Source organism: Erythranthe guttata, chromosome 11 (assembly GCF_056151865.1).
Source record: "Erythranthe guttata isolate IM_541 chromosome 11, IM_541, whole genome shotgun sequence".
Taxonomy (NCBI): Eukaryota; Viridiplantae; Streptophyta; class Magnoliopsida; order Lamiales; family Phrymaceae; genus Erythranthe; species Erythranthe guttata.
In genome coordinates, this window is record NC_142543.1 from 14,455,584 (window position 1) to 14,482,350 (window position 26,767).

General features: G+C 32.5%; 2 protein-coding genes across 2 annotated transcripts; one reads left to right on the top strand and one right to left on the bottom strand.

Moving 5' to 3' along the window:
* Positions 1–356: 356 nt before the first annotated feature.
* LOC105961829 (ras-related protein Rab5) lies at positions 357–4,183 on the top strand. The gene is made up of 8 exons (XM_088825200.1): positions 357–565; positions 639–716; positions 856–1,023; positions 1,402–1,450; positions 2,008–2,081; positions 2,862–2,955; positions 3,625–3,734; positions 3,904–4,183. Exons 1-7 carry the CDS (start codon positions 527–529, stop codon positions 3,723–3,725), a joined length of 603 nt encoding a protein of 200 aa, XP_088681326.1. The 5' UTR covers positions 357–526; the 3' UTR covers positions 3,726–3,734; positions 3,904–4,183.
* Positions 4,184–13,985: 9,802 nt separating this feature from the next.
* On the bottom strand, positions 13,986–16,315 carry LOC105961837 (trans-cinnamate:CoA ligase, peroxisomal). Its single transcript, XM_012986101.2, has 2 exons — positions 15,804–16,315; positions 13,986–15,676 (listed from the first exon to the last, which is right to left on the bottom strand). The coding sequence occupies exons 1-2, from the start codon at positions 15,999–16,001 to the stop codon at positions 14,102–14,104; spliced, it is 1,773 nt and encodes a 590-aa protein (XP_012841555.1). The 5' UTR covers positions 16,002–16,315; the 3' UTR covers positions 13,986–14,101.
* Positions 16,316–26,767: the final 10,452 nt, after the last annotated feature.

Here is a 26,767-nt window from a genome sequence, read left to right on the forward strand (position 1 = left end):
ACCAAGTCTGAGCATAACCTTAATTGAAATGAAAATAGATATAGGGTTCTCTCAAATTGCCCTAATTGTCCATAGTTTTTTTTTTTTTTTTTTTCTAATGAAGGAATACATAGCCAACCATATAGGTACACTGGGTAAATCTACACTCTCGTATAATAGCTTGCAACTATACGAGAGACATATACCACACTAGGTTAACCATATGTGACAAGCTCCATCTAGCAAACGTTGGCAAGTGAATTTGAATATGGGTCAATTGACAAACGCTCACTTGTTCCTTGCGGGACCTAATTGTCCATAGTTCTAATTATGAGAGGGTGTATATGTAATTTATAAAATTATTAATTTATAAGAAAAATTAGAAAACAAAATCTCGAAAGGAGGTGATGACCCGTCACCAGTAATTTGGTCGGTGCGAAAAGTCCAACTCCAACCACACCGATTTACATTTCTTCTTCAATTTCTTCTGAATTACTCTCCTCCTCCTTCTCAGCTTCATTCTCCCTGCTGCTGCAAGTGTTTTTCAATGGCAAATATGGCTCCCAACAATCTCAACGCCAAACTCGTCAGTCCAATTCTAATCATAAATTCGAATTTTTTTTTTTTGAAATTTTAATTTTGGGTTTTAAAATCTTCAGGTTTTACTCGGGGATATGGGTGCCGGCAAATCGAGCCTCGTGATACGGTTTGTGAAGGGCCAATTTCTCGAATTCCAAGTAAATTTTCCTTTTTTTTTCTCTTTTGATCTCAAATCCATGCAAAACAATTGAGCTTAATCGGTTCTCCATTTGCACGCCGTACTTTTCAATTTGGGATTTTCGTCGTTTTGACGGTGGCAATTGTGTAATTTGACAGGAATCGACGATCGGAGCTGCGTTCTTCTCGCAATCGGTGTCTGTGAATAATGCCACGGTGAAATTCGAGATCTGGGATACTGCTGGGCAGGAGAGGTACCACAGCTTAGCACCAATGTACTACAGAGGCGCTGCTGCTGCCATCATCGTTTACGACATCACCAGCTCGGTATTTTCTTTTTTCCTTTTTTTTTTGGATAAATTTTGACATTTCGAATTGTAGTTTGTTGAGATGCCTATTGATTGAAATAATTGTAGTACCGAGAGTATGATTAATTGAAATTATAGTTTGTCAGATGCCTATTGATTGAAATAATTGTAGTACCGAGAGTACGATTAATTGGAATAACTGTAGTGAGAGGCCTATTAATTGGAACGAGTGATTGCTCTCTTGTGTTTTATCATGGTATCTGTGGTGGTTCTTTCTGTAAATGGAAGTTCGATGAAATTGTCTAACTTTTCGTTTCATATTTTGAGCATTGAATTATTTGTGCGGGTTTTTGTTGTTTATGTGAATTTTCCTTTTGTTTCTGTTTTGGTGATGTAGGATTCGTTTTCACGGGCTAAGAAGTGGGTGCAGGAATTGCAAAAGCAAGGTGCTTATAATTTTTTTTTCTTTCTAATTTCTGATGATAACCACATTTGGAAAACGAAAGTAAAGATCTGGTTTGTAAGAATTATTCATTTTATTAAATTTGATAATACATACATACATACATACATACATACATACATACATACATGCATACATACATACATATATATATACATATATATATATATATATACATATATATATATATATATATACATATATATATATATATATATATATATATATATATATATATATACATATATATATATATATATACATATATATATATATATACATATATATATATATATATATTTATACATATATATATATATATATATTTATACATATATATATATATATATATATATACATATATATATATATATACTTATACATATATATATATATATACATATATATATATACATATATATATATATATATATATATATATATATATATATATATATACATATATATATATATATATACATATGTGTGTGTGTGTGTGATCATACTTCAGAGTAACACGAATTTCACAATTGTTTGCAGCTAATCCAAACATGGTTACTGCACTTGCTGGAAATAAATGTGATCTTGAAGATAAGAGAAATGTCACTACGGAAGTAAGTAATATTTATTGTATATCAAAGCATTTATTTTTCAGATTTTGATTACCCTTAAAAGCATTAACTTCTTACTATTTGCTTCCTCAATTTTGCATGCTTTCAAACTTGATTAAAATTTTGTCCGTTAAAATAGAGCACTCCATGAATGCTTTAAACAATGCGAATGTTCTAGACACCTTCTAAAAGGTAAGTACAATTAGACTTGCCAATGGCTAGAATGATATCTAGTTTGAGATTGTGTGCGGAAGGCCTAAATGTGGGCTATATTTCTGGTCGATAAAGAACAAGATTTTTTTTCAGAAAAGGGTAAAAAAGTGAGACAGCTTTGAAGAGATTTGTCGAACTTTTTAGTTGTTATAGCTGATATATAATCTCCCGACCACTTGGAGTGTTCGTATGATTCTTGAACCAGAAAATTGTTGGATGAGATGTAGAACATTTGAATTAGGAGGGAAATTTACAAAACTGTTTGTTTCCTATATCTTAAAACAATGAAATTTATATTCATAACAACTAATCTGCTTATTTGGGAACTAGCTAATCTTGCTGCACAACTCTGATTGTCGAGGACTTCTGTTTGAATTTGAGAAGTCTTTTCTCTTTAATGATTTTCAGCCTGTTTATTTCCCCCTTTTTTCGTTTCGATTTATTTATTCCAATGTATTTGACTTGATAAGGGAACTGACATCGTTATTCATTAATGTGATCGATATTTATATTTGAATACACAATACAATACTTCCAATTTTTATTATGTTCCCCTCAAATGTGCGACAGGAGGCTCGTGCTTATGCTGATGAAAATGGGCTTTTCTTCTTCGAAACGTCTGCCAAAACTGCAGTTAATGTCAATGAAATATTCTATGAAATAGGTATGTTTCTATTTGTTTATAATAATATAATTATCCATTCTAGCTGCTGATTTGGTTTGATGGAAGACGATGGTTTGATTTGCGAACATTCATAAATTATTGGCCAAATCATCACTTCTTTTTTTCTGGTGATTTGTTGTTCGGCTTTTATTGGAGTTATTTTTTGAAATCCTCAATAACCTCTATTTTGTGGCATCTTTTTACATTCTTTTTTTCTTTCAGATAAATCTTTTTAGGGTTCGTTCGGTAGAAAGGATCTGATTACGTAGGATATGCGTTCATTTATTACAAATGATTCCTTATCTGTATGAAGCATAAAATATGTTTCAATGCTTGTGTTGGAACTTCTGATCATCTTCTATTTTTCAAATTTGTCCATGCACAATAAATAATGTTACCAAAACCAAATATTAAATTTGTCATTTCATTTCTAATGTTAGAAGCATTACTATATTGGATGCCCTTTTGGCTTGATCCAACAATAAACCATGGGCCGGGCCGGGCCTCAACTATGAAATGAAAAATTAGCCTTAACTACTAATATATCAAGGCTAATCAAGACAAGGCCTTACAATCAATATTGATTGTATCTGAATTTGGTATTTGCATTTGTTACTAGTAGTTTTAAATTTTAATATTTTGATCGTATCAATATTTTAATATCTACAGCGAAGAAGTTGCCTAGAGCTCAGACCACACAAAACACAACAGGAATGGTTCTGGTTGATAAACCTGCTCAAGGCTCACAATCTGCATCGTGTTGTTCTTAAACATTAAGCGTATGTTCGATCCCCTTTACATTTGTTTATTTTATTTACGGTTCTTACGTTCTTTCTTTGTTTGCTGTCAATTATGTTGTCTATTTCATGCATAAATAAATTAGTAGCTCTCGTATAAATCTCTTCTTTAGAGCCTCATTGATGCTTATTTCAAAATTTTCTCGAACAGGTACTTTTCCTTGTATTCGTAGATGTTGCTAAGAACTGTGAATGGCAGAATCCTCGTATGATGATATCGTTTTATTTTTCGGAGCTGTATATATAGCCGGTAATCATGAATTTGCATCTCATGGCAGCTTTGTAAGTACTATTCCGTTGTTAAGACCACTTTTCAGTTTTTTGTTAAGATCTGCCTTAGTTGCTACGTATTCTAAGAAGGTTTAAAGCTTTATTTGATTGTTTGTGACGGATTGTTTCGGTTTATTCTATGCTACATCTGATATTCATTTTACACACAAAATACACGCATCCATATTGGTTGATCGTACTATTCAACCGAAAAAACCTTGGTTGCAAAATCGCGATTATTGTGTCATAAATGTTAATTACATCAAATAGAGATAAAACTTCAACTAGTATACAATTAGTTGTTTATATCTAATGTATAACACGTGAAGAGTATCTTAATACATATAAACCTCTATAAATTAATACGATTGGAACCATCAAAATTCTATTATTTAGCGAAATATCAACTTATTGATAAATTAATAATTATTAATTTATCTATTAATCAATAATTTATTAATTTGTGAAATTATTTTCAATAAATACATTTTTTTTTAAATTTTTTTACGTACATCTTGCTCATTGTACCATTAGTTTAACGTACAATAGAGTCAAACTATATCAAAAGGTTTAACCATGTTAAGGAAAGTGTAGAATGGTGATGTAAACTTCAACAAGAAACAAGGGACAATTAAATAATATTTTATTAATCTGTCATAAATTTATAAAATATGTATTACTATGTAATATAAGAATTATTTTTATGCAATTATTAATTTATATATTATATGGGGCTTCTTAAAATTTTCGACTGTGCATTAGCGAATTATTAATTTAGCACGTTGACCTTGAGTCGACCAGAAGAAAAAAAATATTTAAGCGAGATTATTAATTTACCAGATTTTAATTTGTCGAGGTTCTACTGTACACTACTTTTAGAAACTCATTCCAACAACATTGCTTATAATTTATATAATTAGGACAAAATGCACTTCGCCTCCCTAGAAATTTCTAGCTTTTGCACTTTGCCCCCTACAAATTCATAAATGAGACTCCCCCCTTAAAAATTTCGTTATAGTTGCATTTTGCCCCAATTGTGATTTTCCGGCGGATTTTTCACCGATTTTCTCACGTGTCCGTCAATTTAAAGGGCATTTTCGTATTTCAGGGTATATACGTAATTTTGCACCCAAATCCCCAAATGTTGATTCTTTATACTCACGATTACACAATTGAGCTCCAAATTTTGGGCTTCATTTTTCTCTTCAAAGGCAAAAAAAGCTTTTTAACAAAGGTAAGATTTTTTGTGGGTTTTATTCTTTGTGATAATTCAGCTGTTGGAGCTACGATTTATGGGAGTTTGAATTTCGACCTTCTTTTCATTTAGTTAGTCGAGAAAATCAATTTGCCCACCAACATAAACACAACTGTCAAGATCTACAAACTTGCCACCATGGTGCATTTGAATAGTATAAAGGCATCTGCCTCACCCACGTTATTTCAAGAAGTCTGACAAATTGAATGCTAGCACACACGTACCACTGATTTTACAAAAATCGCATATTGGTTTTGAGTGTTTTATACATTACCTCTGTTCTCTTTGTGTGTTCCTTCTCTCCGTTTCCAACTCATACTTTTTAAATCTATGGGAAAGAATCACTGTAATAGCTGGTAATTGAAGAAGAAACTGAAGATTCTTACGACTTGGTGACCATTATCGCGCAATGTGTTTGAGAGAAAATACCCTTTTTTTTCTTATGAAATAAGGTAATGTGTTGTCTAATGGGTTGGGTTTTTTCAGCGATAAATAATATTTGGGTGGAAACCCTGAAAAATACGAAAATGCCCTTTAAATTGACGGACACGTGAGAAAACCGGTGAAAAATCCGCTGAAAAATCACAATTGGGGTATAGTGCAACTATAATGAAATTTTGAAGGAGTGGAGACTCATTTTTTAATTCGTAAGAGGCAAAGTGCGAAAACTAGAAATTTTAGGGGGTGAAGTGCATTTTGTCCATATAAATATTACATTTTAGTATTAAAAATGTTAAGGGGGCAACTATTTTGAATACTAATTTTTGCTTAGTTGAATACTACCTAGTTGAAAACCACAATTGAGTACATATTTATAAGTTTTTTCTTACTTTAAAACCAAAATAAAAAGAAAATTACAAAAACACCCTTTCATACAAAATATCAATTATATCAAATTTTATTAGAAATTACCTATTCAAAAACCAAATAAAAAAAAAAGAAAAAAAACCCTTTGTTGTTAAAAAAAAAAAACCTCCACCATTTCTTCTCCTCTCCAACCCTGACCGCCGCCGCCGCCGCCGCCGCCGCCGCCGTACGTGCTCGTAACTGCCGCGACAACCCAATTAAACCCTATCTTTTTCATCTTCTTAAATCCTCCAAAACATCTCCAAATTCAAAAAATCAAAACCTCACAAAACTTATAAAATGGAGTTATAAGACAATAATATGGTAGTATATGTGGAAAGAGAAGCCATTAAGGTAAGTATCGATGTCTTTTTTGAGCTTCGAAGTCGATTTTGAAGTTTTTTTTTTTGAAACCCGTCGGCAATTTTCGACACATACAGGTCGATTTTTGGTCAATTTTCGACACCAACGTGTCGAAAAAGAAAAAAAAAAAAAAAAAAAAAAAAAAAAAAAAAAAAAAAACCAAATTTCGACACCTACCTGTCGAAATTTGGACAATTTTCGACAGGTAGGTGTCGAAAAACACTATTGGTAAAAAAAAAAAAAAAAAAAAAAAAAAAAAAAAAATTTTTTTTTTTTTTTTTTTTACCAACAGTATTTTTTCGACACATACCTGTCGAAATTTGGACAATTTTCGACAGGTAGGTGTCGAATTTTGGTTTTTTTTTTTTTTTTTTTCTTTTTCGACACGTTGGTGTCGAAAATTGACCAAAAAATCGACCTGTATGTGTCGAAAATTGCCGACGGGTTTCAAAAAAAAAAAACTTCAAAATCGACTTCGAAGCTCAAAAAAGACATCGATACTTACCTTAATGTGTTCTCCTTTCATATATACTACCATATTATTGTCTTATAACTCAATTTTATACGTTTTGTGAGGTTTTAATTTCTTTAGTTTTGATATTTTTTAGAAGGGTTTGTTGTGAGATTTTTTAGAAGGGTTTGTTGTGAGGAAGATTTTTTAGAAGGGTTTTTGGGGAGGGAGAAGAAGGAGGTGGAGAAGGAGGGAAATGGTTTTTTGAGTTTTTGATTATTTGGTATTTAAGAAAGAAAAATAGTATTTGTAATATTTTTTTAGTTTTAATTTCATTAAGGGTATTAAAGTAATTTTCAATTAATTATTTATTTTTTATTTTTTTGGTATTCAAGTAAGCAAAAGTTGGGATTTGAAATAGTGATCCCCAAATGTTAAATCTAAATAATTTAATAATTGTAGTGTATTGTATGAAAATATTAGATGTATATTGCTATAAATAATTACTAGCAATTCTCCCAGTGTGATGCACACAGTCATTTAAAGTCATCTAAATAATTATTAGTTCTATTATAATCATTTATAATCACACATAGTCATTATCGTTACTTTGTAGGCATCTAAAGTTCAAATCCCACTTCACCTGAAGTATACTATAGTTAACTATCCCCCATATTATTAAGAACCTAGCAACCAACAACTCTCAGCTGCCCCAAAATCCCATTCACAAAAATTTAGCCTAATAAATTTATTTTTCCTCAAAACGAAAAAGACGTAGAAAAAAAAGGCTATACAATGTATTTATGAAAATTGACATTGTGTTATATTTGTCTCCTAAATTTTGTAACACGTCTTCTCATTTAACACCCAACGTTTTTCGGATGTTATGATTCATTTGGATGTAATGATTTAATTTATGAAAGAGATTTGGAGGAATGATTTGAAATTACTCCGATTTGTAGTCATCTGAAATATATCACAATTGCTCAAAAAACAACTAAAAAGGAATGGTGTAAATTTGAAATACCTTGTCAAAATCCCCCAATTCAAACAACTATAATGGATTTGTTATTCTGGATTTGAAATCCTTCTATCCAAACGCAGTCTTATACCTTTCAATGACATTTAAAAAAAAAAAAAAAAGATTTCCCAGACAAGACATGACATTGATATACACTAATACTCATTTTTAGATAGAAATTCAAAAAATATGTCCAACTATCATTTGTTCCAACTCACATAATATAAACTTTCATTTAGAATTTAAATATGTGGTCTAAAGTGGATTGGGTGGGACATATTCCAAATATTTATGTGGAGCTACATAGAATTGCATATGTTGAACATCGAAATAAATATCTGATACCTTATTCGATCTTGAAATCTATAGATCTCTAATATTTGATATGATTTTAATAAATAAACCTAATTTATCAAATCATACCGGATAGTGGAATCTATCGAATTTTAGTTTTTGTCAATCCTCATCCACATAGGTCATTATCACAATTCACGGTTCCTTCGACTCTACATTAGGTGATAAACACTAGGTAGGTCTTCTGCTGCCACATGTTTTTTTTTTTTTTTTTTTTCTTCTAAAACCCCTAAAGGTAAACCCTAGCGGGGAATCTATTATAAAATACAAAAAAGAGACACGTGGCAACAGAAGACCCACCCAGTGTTTATCACCGGGTGTAGGGTCGTACAAATCGTTAATTGATTGGAATTTTCCAAAATATCTTGACCCAACAAATCTTTCATATTTCCTATTTTTCTTAAAACCCCTTGCGTGTAATAAGAGATTGCGGAGTACAAAACTTTGTTGGTTAGCAACAAGAATGTTTGGCTAAACTTATAAATTGTTAAAATAATTTGGCTTAATCCTATTTTGCAACTTTGAATATAGCATTAAAACTTTAAACATGATGAGACCAAGTTCATTTTTTTATTCCCAAGGGGCAAGATAACAAATTAAATTGTTGTTTTATTCTACCTTCAACCTAATTTTGAGCGTAAGTGCGCAAAACTAAATTACACCGAATTAATTATAAAAACTATATTTTTCTACAAAAAAAATTAAATTTCTCACTAAATATTCGATTGATGGATCTTTTATTATAACTAGTGAAAATATTTGGTAAAAATCTTTGAAAGAAAATATAATTTCCAAATAACTTGATAACAAAATAGGTGAAGGCTTTTTTTTCTTTTTCTTTTTTGTAAAATAAACTTTTGTGAAAAAATATTATAAATTTTAAATATGTTAATAAAATATATTTTTATTTTTGCACTTTATAGTTTCAAAATGATTGATGAATATAAAAACATTAATTTGATATTTGGCATCCTAAAGAAATAACACTAAAAATATTAAATTACATTTATTACCTTTAAAAAATTCATTTATGGTGTACTATGAATGATTTATTGTGTTTCAATGATGCAAAGTGCTATAAAAAAAAATTTAAGGGTGCAAAATGGCATAATGCTACATATCTAGAGTGCAATGTGAAATTAAGCCAAAACAATTAATAAGATGTTTGAAAGCTTATAAGCTCTTTTAAAATGTTTGGTAATTTTTTTCCAAAAACATCTTAAAAATTCGAAAAATAAATCGTTGGAGAGCTTATAAGATTTATAAAAAAAAAATACCTATCACACATTTTTATTTCAGATCTGAAAAACAATACAAATAACATGCATATTATCCAAATACTTCAAAGGTTTATCTATTTGAATTAAATTTTAAATTTATAAGATTTTGTATTGTTTTTCGAAATATATAATATAATGTTATGATATATTTTGTAGTTCAATAATATAACATATGTTATATTTTATATAAAAAATATAAATATCAAAGGCACAAGTGGGTATTAGAAACTTTATGTTGCATTTTTTCCTTCAAACAAAATCTATGTTTCAATTTGTTGTTACGTCAACATGTGTTTTTATTTTTTGCGTTTTGTCAAACTCTTTTTTGGATTTTCTTGCATTTTCATGCGTTTTTTTAAAAAGATATAATAAATATTGTGAAAAATTAAATTATATCCGAATTTGGAACAAAATATTATAAACTAATGTAATTTCCGAAATTCCGCCGATTTCGAGGCATTCCGAAATTGAAATGTATTTTTGCGTTATGATTTTTTTGAAACGTAAAATAGAACCCATTTTTTACTTTCGAAAAAAATGGAAATTTTCCGAAAAAAAAGTCATTCCGATCGATTCCATCCGATTTTTACCCCTAACTGTCTCTAATAGTATATTATTGTTTTTATATTCATATGACTATATTAACCTGCAATATTACTGTCAGACGCTAATTTTATTATCTGAGACAATAATATTACTGTTTTGGTTGTTAAAACAAATATTAAAAAATAATTAATACTATTGTGAATACAATAATATTACTGGCTTTGGCCTGCAATATTAGTGTCTCAAACAATTATATTACTCTGTTAATATTAATATTACTGTCTCAGCCTGCAATATTAATGTATCGTACAGTAATTTCACTGTCCGATACAATAATCATACAATAATATTAATATTATTGTCTCAGCCTGCAATATTAATGTATCATACAATAATTTCATTGTTCGATACAGTAATATTACTGTCTTTGGCCTGCAATTAGTGTTTTAAACAGTTATAGTACTATGTTTATATTAATATTATTGTCTCAGCCTGCAATATTAGTGTATCATATAGTAATTTTACTGTCCGATACAGTAATATTACTGGGTTGGTTGTTAAAAAAACGGTCAAGGGAGGTGGCGGGAAAAAAAATTTAAAAGAAAACTATAAAAAGAATAAAATAAAAAGTCAACGGCGTCGACTATCTGGAAAATAAAAATTCCACAAAAAAATATGTTTTAAAAAAATTGTGAAAATGGGGTTCATGTGATATATTTGTTAAAATAGAAGTCAATTTGTAATATTGGTTTAGTTAAAGTTTCACCAATAAAATTGATTTAAGTTATAGCCCAAGGCGTATCTTGTAATTGTTTTTTTATTTGGATATATGTGCATTTAAATTTTACCCTTTCGGATTATATGCAATTCGCCCTGAATTTATTAAGAGGTATTTATGCAAGAAAATTTATTATAAAAATTAAAAGGTTTGTCTATTAAAAGGTTTTGAGATTAAAGACTTAATTTCACTTTGCACTCTTGAAAAATATAGATTTTTGGCCGTTTGCACCTTCAAAAAAAATTAAGAGTATTTAGCACTTTCGATACACAATAAATCATGCATAATACAACCCAGAGGAATTTTCAAAGCTATTGAAATAAATTTAATATCTTTAGTCGTATTTTACAGGATGTTGACTGTCAAATCATTTTTTATATTTAGTGGAATCTTCTAGATTATATGGAATATTCTCAATTTTGTACATGTTTTACCTCTCTCGAGCTCCACATTTTGAAAAAAAGATGATCATAAAATGTATGGCTTGTATATATTAGATTGTGGTGCGTTATAAACTGTATTTTTGCACAAAACGAGTACAAACTAGAGAACATTCCACGAAACCTAGATGATTATATTGAATTTGACATCATAAGGGTGGAGATATAAGAACATTTATAGTTAAGGGTAGATGTAATTATCCAAACATGATAGATTTTTTCGTAATTTGACCATACCTGAGGAATGGTTGTAATTTACCCATATAACCAAATATCCCAAAAGAAATAGTTAAACTTGCATGTTTTAATAGGCTGATTGAGAATAAAATTATATTTCCACATTTCCTTGTGTTTGTGCAATAAAGTTATATACCCTATAGTCAGGGGCGGAACAAGGATTAGAAAGTAGGGGGGGCGGACTAAAATTCGGGGTTCGGGGCAGTGGCCCGAAAAAAAATTTAGGTTCACAATATTGCCCTTAATGGATTTGTGGCACCGTCTCATATTATTTTTAGAGACATTGATATAAAAAAATCAAAGATCAATAAGTAAATATTCATAAATTTTATTTAAAGTAGTACAAGTTTTAACCATTTTATTTTATATTTTTATAATCAATATGATATATATATCTATAATTTATATAAAATTATGGAGAATAAACAAAAAAATTCAGGGTTAAGACCCATACTTACAAAACATTTGAGGGGCCAAAAGTAATATTCAAAAAATATAATGCCAAAATAGCTAAAAAAAATAAAAAAAATCTTGGGATACTAGATACTAGCCACGGGCAGGGACCGGGTTAGACCCGGACCTGACCCGAAGACTGAACCGCCCCGCTCGAGGCCCGTTCCATTAACCGTTGATTAGGAACCGGGTCCATCAATGTATGAGTCGGTTTTGGGCCCTCCTTTTCAAGACCCGAGTCCCGACGGGTCTACGCGTGGGATCCGGACCCGACCTGAAGACTGACCCGCCCCGCTCGGGTCCCGCTTCGTTGACCGTTGACCCATAACCTGACCAATCAATGTATGAGTCGATTTTGGGCCCTCCTTTTCAAGACTCGAGTCCCAACGGGTCTTACCTATGGGACCCGACCCGTGACCCAGATATTCATTAGAGCATTTTTACCCAAAAATGCTTCGAAATGGGATTAGCACTGGGCCAAATAAGATATTTGGTAAAAATCTAGCAATAAATATATATAATATAAAAATTCAGTGTAAAGTGATTTAATTGGTAAATAAATACGTTAAATAAATTATTAATGTTCATATTAATTATTATTAAATAATTTTAATTAAATTATTAATAAATGTAATATAAGAAACTTTAAAAAAATATATAGAATTACGGTTCAATACTTCCAAACATCTATTATTAATTACTATAGTAATTAATAATAGATGTTTGGAAGTATTGAACCGTAATCAATAATGCTAATAAGTTCTTTTCAATAATATTTTGACAAGAACTTATTAACATTATTGATTATTTTATCATAAGACAATTATTGACAAGAACATACTTATAAGAAAAACATAGACAATGTTTATTTTAACAGAAATAGATTATAACTCATTTCAATTAATTTTCCTACTTTAAAAATAAAACAATATATGATTAGTAGAATCAAAATATTATGATGTGATTTTTATTTTATAATTGGTTTGATTTGTAAAACTCGTAAATCATATTATTTAATTATTTTTTTACATTTATATTTATTCAAATATTTGAATCGAGTAGTAAGATTTAAATGGATTAAGCTCAAGTCCTTTCAATTTATTATTTTCTTTGTTTTAATTTTTTATATATTATATTTGTTAATAATTTAATCAATATTATTTAATGATAATGAATATGATAATTAATAATCTATTTAACATTATTTATTATAATCATTTTACACTTTTAGTTAATGTTATATAGATTTCTTTCATGTTACTTATCATATATTTGCCATGTCTCATTGGTAGTAAAGCATTTTGAACAAAAATTGAAAAATCCTATGTGACTGGTTTTCAATATTTTGTTGAAGATAAATACACATATTAAATATGTGACCGGAAATACCAACCAATCGGAGACTTGTTTTTATTGCTGACATAAATGAATTTACGTTGACGTTGTCAGGAGCGGCCTATGCAAAGTTAAACCCAGTGAAATACATTATGTGATTTTACACCATAAATCTATATAAATAACTAGACAGTATATATATAAATAGGCATAGATTTATGTGTTATTACGTATAGATTGTGTAGATTCATCCAATATATTTTATCTGATGTAGTATCTACAAAAGTGTCTATAGAGTAATAGTTTAGACTCATCCAATATATTTTATTGGATGTAGCATCTACAAAAGCGTCGGGACCAAATAAACACCGAAATTCACTTTTGTTAGACAAGAAGCACTAAAAAATATTGGTCCCATCTACTTGCTTTGCAATCCACGATCCACGTGTCAGTTAATTAAGTGGGAATTCGTCAGTGATGCATGTGGATGATTTTTTTTCTTCGGGTTCGTTAATGTAATTCCGATCAACACTAAGTATCAATAATTTCTTCACACTTAGATTATATTTCATCTACATGGCAAATTATTATAATAATTAATAACTCTGCACAAAATTATTATATTAATTAATTTATATCGGCGTACAATATAACATTAATGCGTATGTTTAACATAAAATACAATTCATAATAATAATAATAAAGTAAAAATTGGATAAATCAGAGGCGAGACAAAGCAAGAATCTGCTGCTGCTCCTCCACCTGATTATTATCGTGACTGTAATTTTCCCATTCATTATTAATTCCCGAATTCGACGGCTTAATTTTCGCCGGCGAGATAACCAATGTCTTTGCGAAAGATCTCAGCTGAAACTTTTGAATTTTCCCGGTGGATGTTTTCGGCAGCTCCTCCATGAACTCCACCTTCTTCGGAACCATGAAATGCGGCAGGTTTCTCCGGCAGTGCTTCAATATCTCCGCCTCATCCACGGCGGCGCCGCCCCTCACTTTCAAGAACGCGCAGGGGCTCTCACCCCACTTGGGGTGAGGCATGGCGACGACGGCCGCCTCGACGACGGCGGGGTGCTTGTACAGCGCGGCCTCAACCTCGACGCTGCTGATGTTCTCCCCGCCGGAGATGATGACGTCCTTCGACCTATCCTTGATCTCCACGTAGCCGTCGGGGTGGACAACCCCGACATCTCCGGTGAGGAACCAGCCGTTCTTGAACGCTTTCGAAGTCGCGTTTTCGTCTTTGAAGTATCCTTTCATAATGCTGCTGCCCCGAAGCACGATTTCTCCCATGCTCTTCCCATCACGAAACACGCTTTCCATTGTCTCCGGATCCTTCACGTCCACGTCAGCAAGCGTCAGCACACTGAGTCCCTGCCTCGCTTTGAGTCTCGACCGATCCGAACTCGGCAGCTCGTCCCACCTCTTCTGCCACTCGCACACCAGCGCGGGCCCCGTCGCCTCCGTCAGCCCGTACGCGTGGACCACGTGGAACCCCAGACGCTCGATCCTCTCCAGGAGCGCCGCCGGCGGCGGCGCCCCGCCGGTCAGAATCTCCACCGGAGTCGTGATGGGGCGCCGCTCGTGCGGCTCCGCCTCCAGCAGGATGTTGAACACGATCGGCGCGCAGCACATGTGGGTCACCTTGTGCGCGGCGATGGCGCCGTACATTTCCGCGGCGGTGGTGTTGCGGATGCAGACGTTCGTGCCGCCACGCGCCGCCACACCCCAAGTGAAGGTCCAACCGTTGCAGTGGAACATAGGTAGGGACCACAGATAAACCGGCTCGGTGTTCATCCCCCACCCGAGAATCAAGCTCAAAGTACTCAAATACGCCCCCCTGTGGCTATACACCACCCCCTTCGGCTCCGAAGTGGTGCCGGACGTGTAATTGAGGGCTATCGGGTCCCACTCGTCGGCCAACTCTTCCGGAACATACCGTGGGTTTCCTCTCGAGACGAGGTGTTCATACTCGAGCTTGCCTAGACGGACGCCGGTCGGCCTCTCGATGTCGTCGATCACCGCTACCAGCGGCATCATCGTGGGCCCCGCCTCTTCTCCGGAACCTTCTTGAAGATTTGCCACGAGCAAACGGAGAGCTTCTCGAGCCACCGGCACGTATTGGTAATCGATGAAGAAAACTTTAGCCTCCGAGTGCTTGAGGATGGTTGCTATGTTCTTGGCGTCTAGCCTCGTGTTGATTGCGTTGAGCACCGCCCCGGCCATTGGCACTGCGAAGTGCATCTCGTACAATGCCGGGATATTCGGCGCTAGCACCGATACCTATATCAGTTTTAAAAAAAAAAATTAATCAGACTGTTGGAGATATAAATATTAAATGATATATTCATCTAAAATGTATAAAAACAATGATGGTACATAGGCGTTACGTGTATAGCGAAAAACTTACGACGTCGTTTTTGGCGATGTTGAGGGACTTGAGGGCGGAAGCGAGGCGGCAACACCTCTCATACGTCTGGCGCCACGTGAAACGGACACCACCGTGGATTAAAGAAGCGCGGTTCGAGTAAACCATGGAAGCCCTCTTCAAGAAAGTGAGAGGAGTAAGAGGTACATAGTTAGCTCTATCCTTTGCCAACTTATCCATATTATTTGTTAAAAGTTTAATGATTTTTTAATTAAAAGGCAAGAATTTGTAATATAATAGAGAATGGAGAGAAAGAAATGTGTAAGAAGTAGGCTCAAGTGTGGGATTGTAAGTATACAATGAAACCTATATATATACACACAAGGGAATATTCGTACCCGATTTTTCAGGGAAAATAACATAGAAATTGCAATGATTTTTACATGGTGTCACACTATGCTTTAGATTTTGAATCAAAGACTTTTGACTTTAATTTTTTTTCTTAACAAGTACCAAATGCAAAGCATTCACATTGTGATGGGCTGCTTGACCTCTCCACTCTATCTTCCTTTCTTTTGTTTTCTTCTCTTTCTTGCCCCATGTTACTGTTTGGTCAAGCCATATTTTATTATGGTTATAACACAATATTATATTATATACTATATAATACCCAGTCAAACGTTTTCAGAACCAAATTAAAAAGGAAAAATACGAGGGATTTGTTAAAATAAATACAAGAAATAATATCTCTGTTTTTTTTTTTTTTTTTTGTTTTTTTGTTTTTTTGTTTTTTTTAACTTATGTTATGTACTGCATCAAAATCAGCACGTTTATATTTTAAATCTAATGATAGATTGTCCAGATTCAGATTTGATTCACATTGCAAACGGTCGATTTAGCTTGTTACACATGGTTAGCCTAGTGTGGTGTATATTTCTCGTATGATTTACAAGCTAGTATATAAGAGTGTAGATTTATTCAGTGCACCTATATAGTTGGTTGTGTGTTCCCTAATTAAAAAAAATTATAGTATATGATGGGGAAAATATAGTTAAATTACATAAGAGGATTTCGGGTGGGTATTTTTCCCATTTTTAAATGAATAAATTTTTTGATAAATTGCAACAATTTTCAATGATATTAGGTATTTGTAAACTCCTTTCAGTTTATAAAATTAGACAACCTTGTTTAAGTTTGATTTTGCTTCACACTATAACTTCATTTGGTTATTGATTTATTGAAAATTCTACGCTAATTGCTAAATATTAGATCACCTTAAGTAGTGGAGATAAAAAGAGCTGGGAGAGCAAAGTCTGCGAACAGAGAACACGTGAACTATGTTGTATTGATGTGGCGGAAACCCCTTCGACGCTCAAGCCAAGCGTGCGGATAGTGAAATAGTTGAGATATACGAATTGTAGTATAGCTCAGATAATAGAGCATACCTTTAATAATTGAATTAAATCGTTATTTATACTTTGTCGATTGGACTGAGGTTAATTTGTTGGGCCGAAACTTTATTTGAAGGTAATTGAACTTTCGTAATAGTGTTCTTCTAAATCAGACTCTTGGCCTAATAGATAGAGAAATCGTAGGCTTATTGGACTGGCCCAATTAGGCATATCCCCTATAAATCATCCTCTATGGTTAGATCTAATTAAATATATACCCATTTTGTTAGAAAAATATTACGATTCTCACTAACTTTAGAAAAATATCGAGAAATTACCTACATTAAATTACATTTTGTTTGATGTATGTAAAAAACTAAAATGGTCTTTGGTAAGATTGGATTTCTTTTGACCAAAATGCCACTACCAACGGAATACCCTACCATATTGAAATGTCACTGTAATTTCATTAACGAAAAGTGATGGTACATTATCGTACCTCACAAAGAAATTTTTGTAGCACATGCTACCCAATGTTATTGTCATGCTAAAACCCTATCATACCAAAATATACATAATAAGGAAAATAAATAAGAATTTTTAAAGATATTTTTTTTTTTTATCATTAACTTAAAATCTCATTTTAATTTCTAAAATTTCTAAATAAAACCTCAATCCTTTAATTTTACCGATAACCAGACATTACAATCAATATTAAACTTTGATCATCGTAACTCTACTCTTGATGAAAAAGTCTCCTCTTCAAAATGCAATTCGTTTCATTTTAGGTAATTTCATTTTCTCTCTTCTTTTTATAAGTTTTAGAGCATCTCCAGTGCTAAACTGGAAAAAACTCAAAAAAAAAATTAGGTATCAAGTATCAAATGTGAATTTTTAAAATTATCTATCCTATTTGGCAAGATTGAGATTCTCTACTGCATAGTCCTCTCCAATGCAAAACTCAAAACTCAAAAAAAATCCTTAGGTTTAATTTACTATTGGGTTTTAAAATTAAACTTAAAACATTAATTTATTAAAAAAATATATTACCTAAAAAAAGAAAAAAATTCTATTTCCGATTTCATTCTTGCACCATGCACCAAAAGGCGAATCCCTCGCCCCAAAGGCCCCCATCCCTTGGCCCGACAAGGATTGTTGGAGGATGTAAATCATGGTAACTCAACGGCCCGTTAAGGTAGCGGATCCGGACCTGGTGCCCACAAGGAACCAACCCTCATTTGGAGTTGAAATTCCCACACTGCGGCTGTCAAGAGTCGATCCTAGGACCTTGCACCAACTTACCACCTCCGGAACCAGTTGAGCTACACCCATGCGGGCATTTCCGATTTCATTCTTGATTTAAATAAGTAGGGTTTAACCAAATTCATTTTAGGAGAGAGAAAAAGAAGTAAATAGGGTGTTTTTTGTGAACATTCAATAGTTAAATATTTTACGAACAAATTTTAAATTGATATTTTTTCTTTTCGTTAAACCATAAACATATATTGTATACAAACTAGCAATTTCTATAGATCATACGTATAATTCATTTATTTTTGGGCAAAGAAATCACATTAATTCAATTGATTAAAATTTGAGAAAATTATTGTTAAAACAAATTAATTAATTAATTAATATTTTTACCTGAAAGTCGAATCTTCACATAAACATATAACTCCTATAAAATAGTGTAGAAGAAGGTGGACAAATAGGAGAGATATGGAGAAATTCATTTACTGTATGAAAATAATTTAATTATCTTAATATTTTTAATAGAAATTAAAAGAAAAAATTGTATTAGTTGATGAGTTGACACAATCTCTAAAAACACAAGTGCCACCTCATTGCCATATCATTTGGAGATTTTTCTTAAGATTTGCATGAGAGATGATTTTTTAACAAATATCTCTAATTACCCAATGTAGCACTCTAAATATTAGAGACTCAGTTTAGCATTGAAGATGCTGTAAAATTGTAAAGAAAAAATATTAAAATAATCAATAAACCATCAACAAATAAATACAAACCCCCACCTGTAAAACAATAAAAGTGAAATTGGGTAGATATTGAATATCTCCAATAAAATATAATAATATGGTAAATTTTGGATGGTATGATTACAATAAAATTGAGTTGGCATAAAATTATTCATTAGGTATTGTAGATATAGCATCTCCAATTTTAGGTCTTAACCTTGGAGATGCTCTTACATAGTTTTTATATTTAAATTATATATATAAGAAAAGGGCTTCATTTGGTTGAAAAAATATGGCTACACTATTTATTAATATTAAATGATAGAATTCAGTAGCGGCTCAAACTTTCAGTTGATGTGGTCATTCCACATGGTATCAGAGTAAAACCAAATGAAAGGTCCTTAATTCGAATCCTAGTGCCACCGATTTCAAATATTTTACGTGCAAGGCTTCAAATAAAATTCAAATAAGTTTGAAAAAAACAACAATCAAATTGGATTAAGACGGCCGCAATTAAAACTTGAAGGAAAACTGGTTCAATTTTCAAATTTAAGGGGTCTACATGTAATAATTAAGTCTAATTTTTATTTTAGAGACTCAGTTAGAGACTCTAGGTCTCTAAAAAAAGTCATCTCCAGCGAGGAGTTCTATAAAATTAATTTTATTTATCAATTTATAAATTATTTTATACTATAACAACATTTATAGTTTAGTTTTGTACATTAAAATTTTCTATAGTTAATTTTTATTTGCATTATCTTAATTTTTTAGTATATGTCTCACCTAGAATTTTTTTTCTTATTTTCGACAACAAAACTAAATATTTTTAGCAAAAAAAAAAATATTTCAACTACAAAAATATAAATTTGATATTTTTTTTTATTAATTTAGGGTGAGGCTACTTTAGGTTAGAGTCTCTATATAAAATCCCACATATAGGAAAAAATCTCTATTTTAGAGTCTCTCTATGATCTGATCTCCATTGGTGTTGATCGTTTCCAAAGTCTCTAAAATTTAGAGACTTATAAAGTTGAGAGACTCCATTGGAGATGCCCTTAGGGGGACCGTGATAATATATATATATATATATATATATATATATATATATATATATATATATTATGGTCAAAATATTATACACCAAATTTAATCTAAATTAAATTTCCAAATTCGAAGAAGCGAGATGTATTTACACCTAATGTAGGGGTTGCATGTGTAATTTATCCTATAAATTTTGATTCCATCATATGAATCGAGAATAGTTCAAAATAATACCTAACAACTAAACCCGTCTGAATTAATAGAGTTAGGACTAACAAAATTATATTACTTTAATGAAATGTTAAATTGTCGAGCTAACAATTTAATACGTTTACTATGAGTCGGGATCCAAATAAAATATCATTTAAGTGAGTACTAATTTATGGAGGTTCAAGTGTATTACAAGAAACTATCAAAATAAGTTTTAAATAAAAAAAATCAAACATAAAGTAATTTCCATGCAATTAATCAAGGCCTTAAGTTTTCAGTAATTTACTAGTAATATAAAAAAAACCAACTAGCCTTTTGACTTGAAAAATGTGTGGTGAAATGACATGTTTGCCCTTATGTTTGTGCCTTGAGTTTTGTGGTTGTGATTTCTCAGAAATGAGAAAACACACCTAGCAAATATCTAACTCACTGAGTCAAAAATTAAAATCATTTCATAGATTACACATACTCACTAAACTGCTTTATGTCACAAAAGCTATCATGTGAACTGTTCATAGACAATCAAAGTTGGAGCAATTTAAAGACGCCCACTCATTTAATTAATGCTTGATATTTATAATGTTGTATATATCAAGCTAAGTATATATAATTAAATTTATAGAAAATTGTAATTTATACAAATTACTAGTATTTATTCTCGTGCAATGCACGTGATAACATTTCAAAAAAGGAGAAAATAATTATTTAAATAAATGATAACAACAATTAAAAAAGAAGATATATTATATTATTGAAATAAAATTTATTAGTAATATCAACATTCATACAAATCAAACAAAACATTAAATGAATTTAATTGTCATAAAATACAAAATTGGTCGTTAACGAAATAAAACAATTAACAAAGCAAAACTTTAGAGGAAAAAAAAGAAGAAAGAAAAATAAGAGATTTATGTTGAAAGGATTCTATATGGGTTCTTTTGAATTTGAACTTTTTATAATTACAAAATTAGTACAGGAAAATACAATTTTATAAAATAATTATAAAAAAAGATAACTTGACAAAAATTCCTCATTACACAAGAATCATTACAATGAGGTTTTTTTCTTTTTTTTTTTATTATAGATAAATCAAAAAACAACTATTGTTAATTAAAACATTTAAGTAATACAATTATACCCTTAACTAATCCCACCATATATCTTTTGTTTTTATATTAAAAGATATGTCATATCTCTTTCATAAATATCATATTTAACTTCTTTTTTAACTAATCCAACAATTCTCGCTCATTGATTTCGGAATTTCCGTTTTGGTGGAGTGGAAAAGTCTAATTCTCAAAAAAATTACTGATGTGTGTATGATAGGAGAACTGGCGTTAAAGATACACATAGTGGTTTTCGAAGGCTGTTGAAACTTCGGTAAATTATTTTGATATATTTGTGGGTTTTTTTTAGGATTTATATAAAGTGATTTTCATGTTTATGTGACTGTTTATATAAAGTGGTTTTCATGTTTATATAGATGTATACACAGAGTTTCATGTTTATATAGTTGTATACACGTAGTAGTTTTCATGTTTATATAGCTATGTATATACATAGTGATTTTCATGTTTATATAACTATCTATACATAATGTTTTTCATGTTTATATAACTGTTTTTACACATGTTTCTACACCATAATTTTAGAAACACAAAATAAAAGAACATTAGTTATGTTGTCAGCTGATATTGAGATAAATTTATTAAAATTGTATATTTGGGGTTTCTTTTCAAAACAAAAGCTATTCAGTCCGCCCTCTTCGGTTACATGCAGTAGAACCTCGATAAATTAATACTCAATAAATTAATAACTCGATTGAATAATAGTTTTTTCCAGTTCCGATTGGGCAAAAACATGTTAAATTATTAACTTGATAATTTAATAATTCATTAAAATTAATACAATTTCCCTGGTCCCGATTAATTTATAGAGGTTAAACTATATATAGTACAATTTATAAATGTTCAATATGCAAGAAACTATATAATTAATATATTAATATAGATAAACTTACAATACCCATGCCCAGATTTTCCTTCTTCAGTACAATTATTGAAAAGTCAAGCAACAATATTCAAATCATCGACCACATTACTTGATCACAAAATGTTCAAAGAAACATATGATTGACTTGTGTGTATGTACTTGTTTATACACCATGTTTCTTCCCGATCTCCATTGTTGAATGGATTTGGTGTAGACGGTGGGTACATGATACGCGTAAAACCTACGTATGAAAAACCGCAAGTGTACAGTATCGCGTTTTGTAGAATAGTGAATTCCAGATATCGATCCACAGGGAATTAAGTTCTCAAATTTACCAAGTACCGTAATTATACTATCCTAAACCTTATCTAGACGGATGAAAGAATGGATGGGATAAATGAAACTAAAAAGAAACAATAAATAAAAAAACAACGGTTCGCCAGTATAAGCGAGGAATTCCGACGTGTGATGGCTTCTAGGGTAAAATCCACCAGTGTACTATCGATAAAGATCTACAAACCCGAATCTATAGTCAATTCTATGTTCGCTAACCCAGACACTAAAGTACCCTAACCCCCGTCTCCAGTGTAGTTAGAGTCTACCCACAGGTCCGACGTCTCCGTTCAGAACCTGATATTAAGAGAGCATTTAGGTCAAGTCCTTAAGGGCTACCCGAGGTGCATCACGTCTCCGTTTCCACAACCCGAGCTATATTTTCCTAAAATCAAACGAGAAATCCTCTCTCGAGTTCATTCCCATTTAGAATCAATTCAACTGTTGGCCAAACAATCGAAAGCATTTAATACAAGAAAACATAAACAGAATCAAAGAACGACAAATAGATCACAGATCTGGAAATCAAAATCAATATATACAAGGTTTCATTTCCCTAAAATCATTACAAACATAGCATCAAAATGAAGAACACGAGAAATTATAAACTAAACGTAAAGAAAAGCTTATGAAAAACCCGAGTCGAAACCCTCGTCGAAGCTTCCCGCGAAGAACTGGCGAGAACCGAAGAGAAAACCGAAGAAAAAGTCGAGAGATGGTCGAGATCTTATCGAGATATCGAAAAATGAAAAGGAGACCTTCTATTTATAGTGAAAAATCAAAGAAAAATATCTAGTCTCGATTTCTGTGCCCAGATCGCGATCTGGGCTTCTTGGATCGCGATCTGGCAACCTTGAAAACTGTGAACCGCCTTCCCAGATCGCGATCCAGGAAGTGCGGATCGCGATCTGCCCCAATTTCTCGCTGCTACTGGAATTTGCCACCAGATCGCGATCCGGTGATTCTGGATCGCGATCTGGCCTCTGCATCAACTTCAAACACTTTTTTCACCCTTTTTCAGCCCGAATTCGACTATTGTGCATTTCACAAAAGTTGTAGCCCTTGAAGTTAGATTTCTAAATCCACTTGAATCAGCCCAATCGGAGGTCGTATGCAAAAGTTATGCTTGAAATACCAAACACTGCCACAATCCGCGAGAATGCGCTTTTGCACGTGTTTGGTTTGGTTCTCGGCTTCGCTTCCAAAATCGTCTCGAATCGGCAAAAATAGCTTATCTTTACCTAAAATATAAATAAAACAAAAACAACATAATATATACAAATAAAGCCGAAAACTCGGACGAATGAAGACCAAAACACGAAGATTAGATAAGTAAAAGTTGTGCAAAACGAACACTTATCACACCCTCAAACTTAGATCTTTACTCGTCCCGAGTAAATCAAAACAAAACTACGACACAAAAACAAAAACGACAAACGAAAGAAAAACTAAACCTAGGCCACTAACGTAGGGAATCACGATTGCATTTAGCGTATGCAACAAGCCTTTGAACCCCTGGGTACCCCCAAAGGACGAGTTGTGTCTCGTGAGGGTTTTCAGACAACACACCCACAAAGTTGCCGGATTGGTCAAAGCATTGCAATTAATTCCAAAGATGAAACGAGCTAGATAACCTAAAATCTTAGAATGGCATACGGCTTAAGGTATTCGACTTTCCTACCGACGCAATTAGTTGTTTCTACACCAAAATGAAAGATAGACTCAAGAATCCGTAATTAAACAATAAACACAATCATCGAGGGTTTTGAGTAGAAATGTGGACGAAAAGTAAGTTTTGATTCTGAAATTCAAAAAATTGAATTGGGCATAAGTAGGTCAATTTATTCAATAGAAAAAAATGACAACAACATTTTTTTTTTGGTGATTTTCATCACAACTTTTTTCCTTTTTTCATTTTTTTTTTGAAACGGGAATAATCGTGACTCGTGCAAGGCTCGACACCACTGTGTTATCTCCCTGACCCATGTATCAAACTTTAGTCCAAGAAACCCCCAAGCTCGACAGCTCGAGAGACTTAGGCGACGAGGTGCACCCAACGGGTTAAGCTCGAGTCAGAAAGGCGGGGAAATCAGAGCGTGAATCACAACAATACCACAAATTATTATTTTTATCTTTTTTTTTTTTTTTTTTTTTTTTAACAACAAACATAAAATAAAAACGTAAAGACCATTGATAGAACTTTTAGCCAACAACTGCAAATCGTGAACACATAATTCAATTCTAACTCGCCCCCCAAACCTCAGACTATTATACCTCTCAGAAAAGTGCGCTCAAGCTTAATCGGAAAGGATTCGAAAGGCTATCCACACAAGTTGCAAAAACGCAGTCGGAAGGTTCATCTATAATTAGCCGGTTATCCATAATTTCAATTTTAAAATCAACTAGCCCATCTACTAATTCATTAATTGCTTTGCTTCAATAGAATCCGGAAATGCAACTTACACTCGATCCTAAATGAGATGCATGTGACAAACATAACACAATTACGGAAATTGAAATACATAAATGAAACTAAATTATATGATATGCATGCAAAAGACCAAATCAAAATAAGCTAAACTCACCCCCAAACTTAAATCATGCATTGCCCTCAATGCGAAAAATAAAAGAAAGGAGAAAGAAATACGCCCTGAACAGTCGTGCCGCAGATTGATCAGTGTTCTACGGTTGCGAAAGTGTTCTTTGGTTGCACGGGGTGCCATGAATTTTGGCACCGAGGGCGAATTGCCAGAATTGCCTAGACTTCCCGACTTCTAACTCTTCTTTTCTTGGGAACGAGATACCGGCAAAAATCAAGAAAATGGGTGAAATCTAGCTTAAACCAAAAAAAAAAACAAAAAAAATGCAAAAACGACAAAAACAAAGAAAATAGGAAGATAAATAAACAATGGGTTGCCTCCCATTCAACGCCTGTTTTACTGTCGACGGCTCGACACAATTTGGACGGATTATGTCCAATCCAAAGCCTTGTAGATTGCGCATCCATCCGTCAATCTTGATACATACTTTGCAATCATATCATGGACTAGATTGCAATCTTTTAATGACCATCCCAACCCATGGTACTTTTCGTTTGCTTTGGAAATCAGTCGGTAGGAGACTAGGATGGGTTGCTTGCCTACCGATCTCTCAAATTCGTATACAAGATATTCGAGCTTTGGAGAAAGCTCTACCTCAAATTTGAAACTCGTCTCCTCGCTCACACTCAAATCTGGAATAGCAATGTGGATAGGATTATGTTCGTCAAGTTCCTCTACCATCATCTTCATCCCACTCTCATCACACGCTAAAGTATCTACAGAACTGGGATGAATAATTCCCTCAAGGTGCTCAACCTCGTCGTTTATACGAAAATCTGTAAATACCTCGTTGTCTTCATAAAGGATGGTCGGATGTGGTTTGTGAATGTGACATCTCTTGAAATTTTCGAAAATATTTGCCAAAAAGTGGAGTTCTTCTTGTAGATAGCAGAAGTGCTCATTTGTTTGTGCAATTCCATTTTCTGGGTTCAACCTTCGATGTCTTTCAATATCCTCCAACTCATGTTGAATGTAATCAGCTCTGGATTGAATCTTGCAAAGAGAGAGATCATAAATCGAGGCCATCGATGTATACAAATCTGCTATAAAAATAAATAAAAAAAATCAAAAGAAAAAAAATTGTCTAAAGTAAAGTAAGGATAGTTGGTAACGATATTAGTAAATTCAAGATTAACTAATTCCCCGGCAACGGCGCCAAAAACTTGATACGCGTAAAACCTACGTATGAAAAACCGCAAGTGTACAGTATCGCGTTTTGTAGAATAGTGAATTCCAGATATCGATCCACAGGGAATTAAGTTCTCAAATTTACCAAGTACCGTAATTATACTATCCTAAACCTTATCTAGACGGATGAAAGAATGGATGGGATAAATGAAACTAAAAAGAAACAATAAATAAAAAAACAACGGTTCGCCAGTATAAGCGAGGAATTCCGACGTGTGATGGCTTCTAGGGTAAAATCCACCAGTGTACTATCGATAAAGATCTACAAACCC

Bases quoted from the DNA above. Each gene is read 5' to 3' on its own strand.
- LOC105961829 (XM_088825200.1), top strand. From the start codon at position 527: ATGGCAAATATGGCTCCCAACAATCTCAACGCCAAACTC. The intron at 566-638 runs GTCAGTCCAATT...TAAAATCTTCAG, and splicing joins ACAATCTCAACGCCAAACTC to GTTTTACTCGGGGATATGGG. The intron at 717-855 runs GTAAATTTTCCT...GTAATTTGACAG, and splicing joins GCCAATTTCTCGAATTCCAA to GAATCGACGATCGGAGCTGC.
- LOC105961837 (XM_012986101.2), bottom strand. From the start codon at position 16,001: ATGGATAAGTTGGCAAAGGATAGAGCTAACTATGTACCTCTTACTCCT. The intron at 15,677-15,803 runs GTAAGTTTTTCG...AAACTGATATAG, and splicing joins ACATCGCCAAAAACGACGTC to GTATCGGTGCTAGCGCCGAA.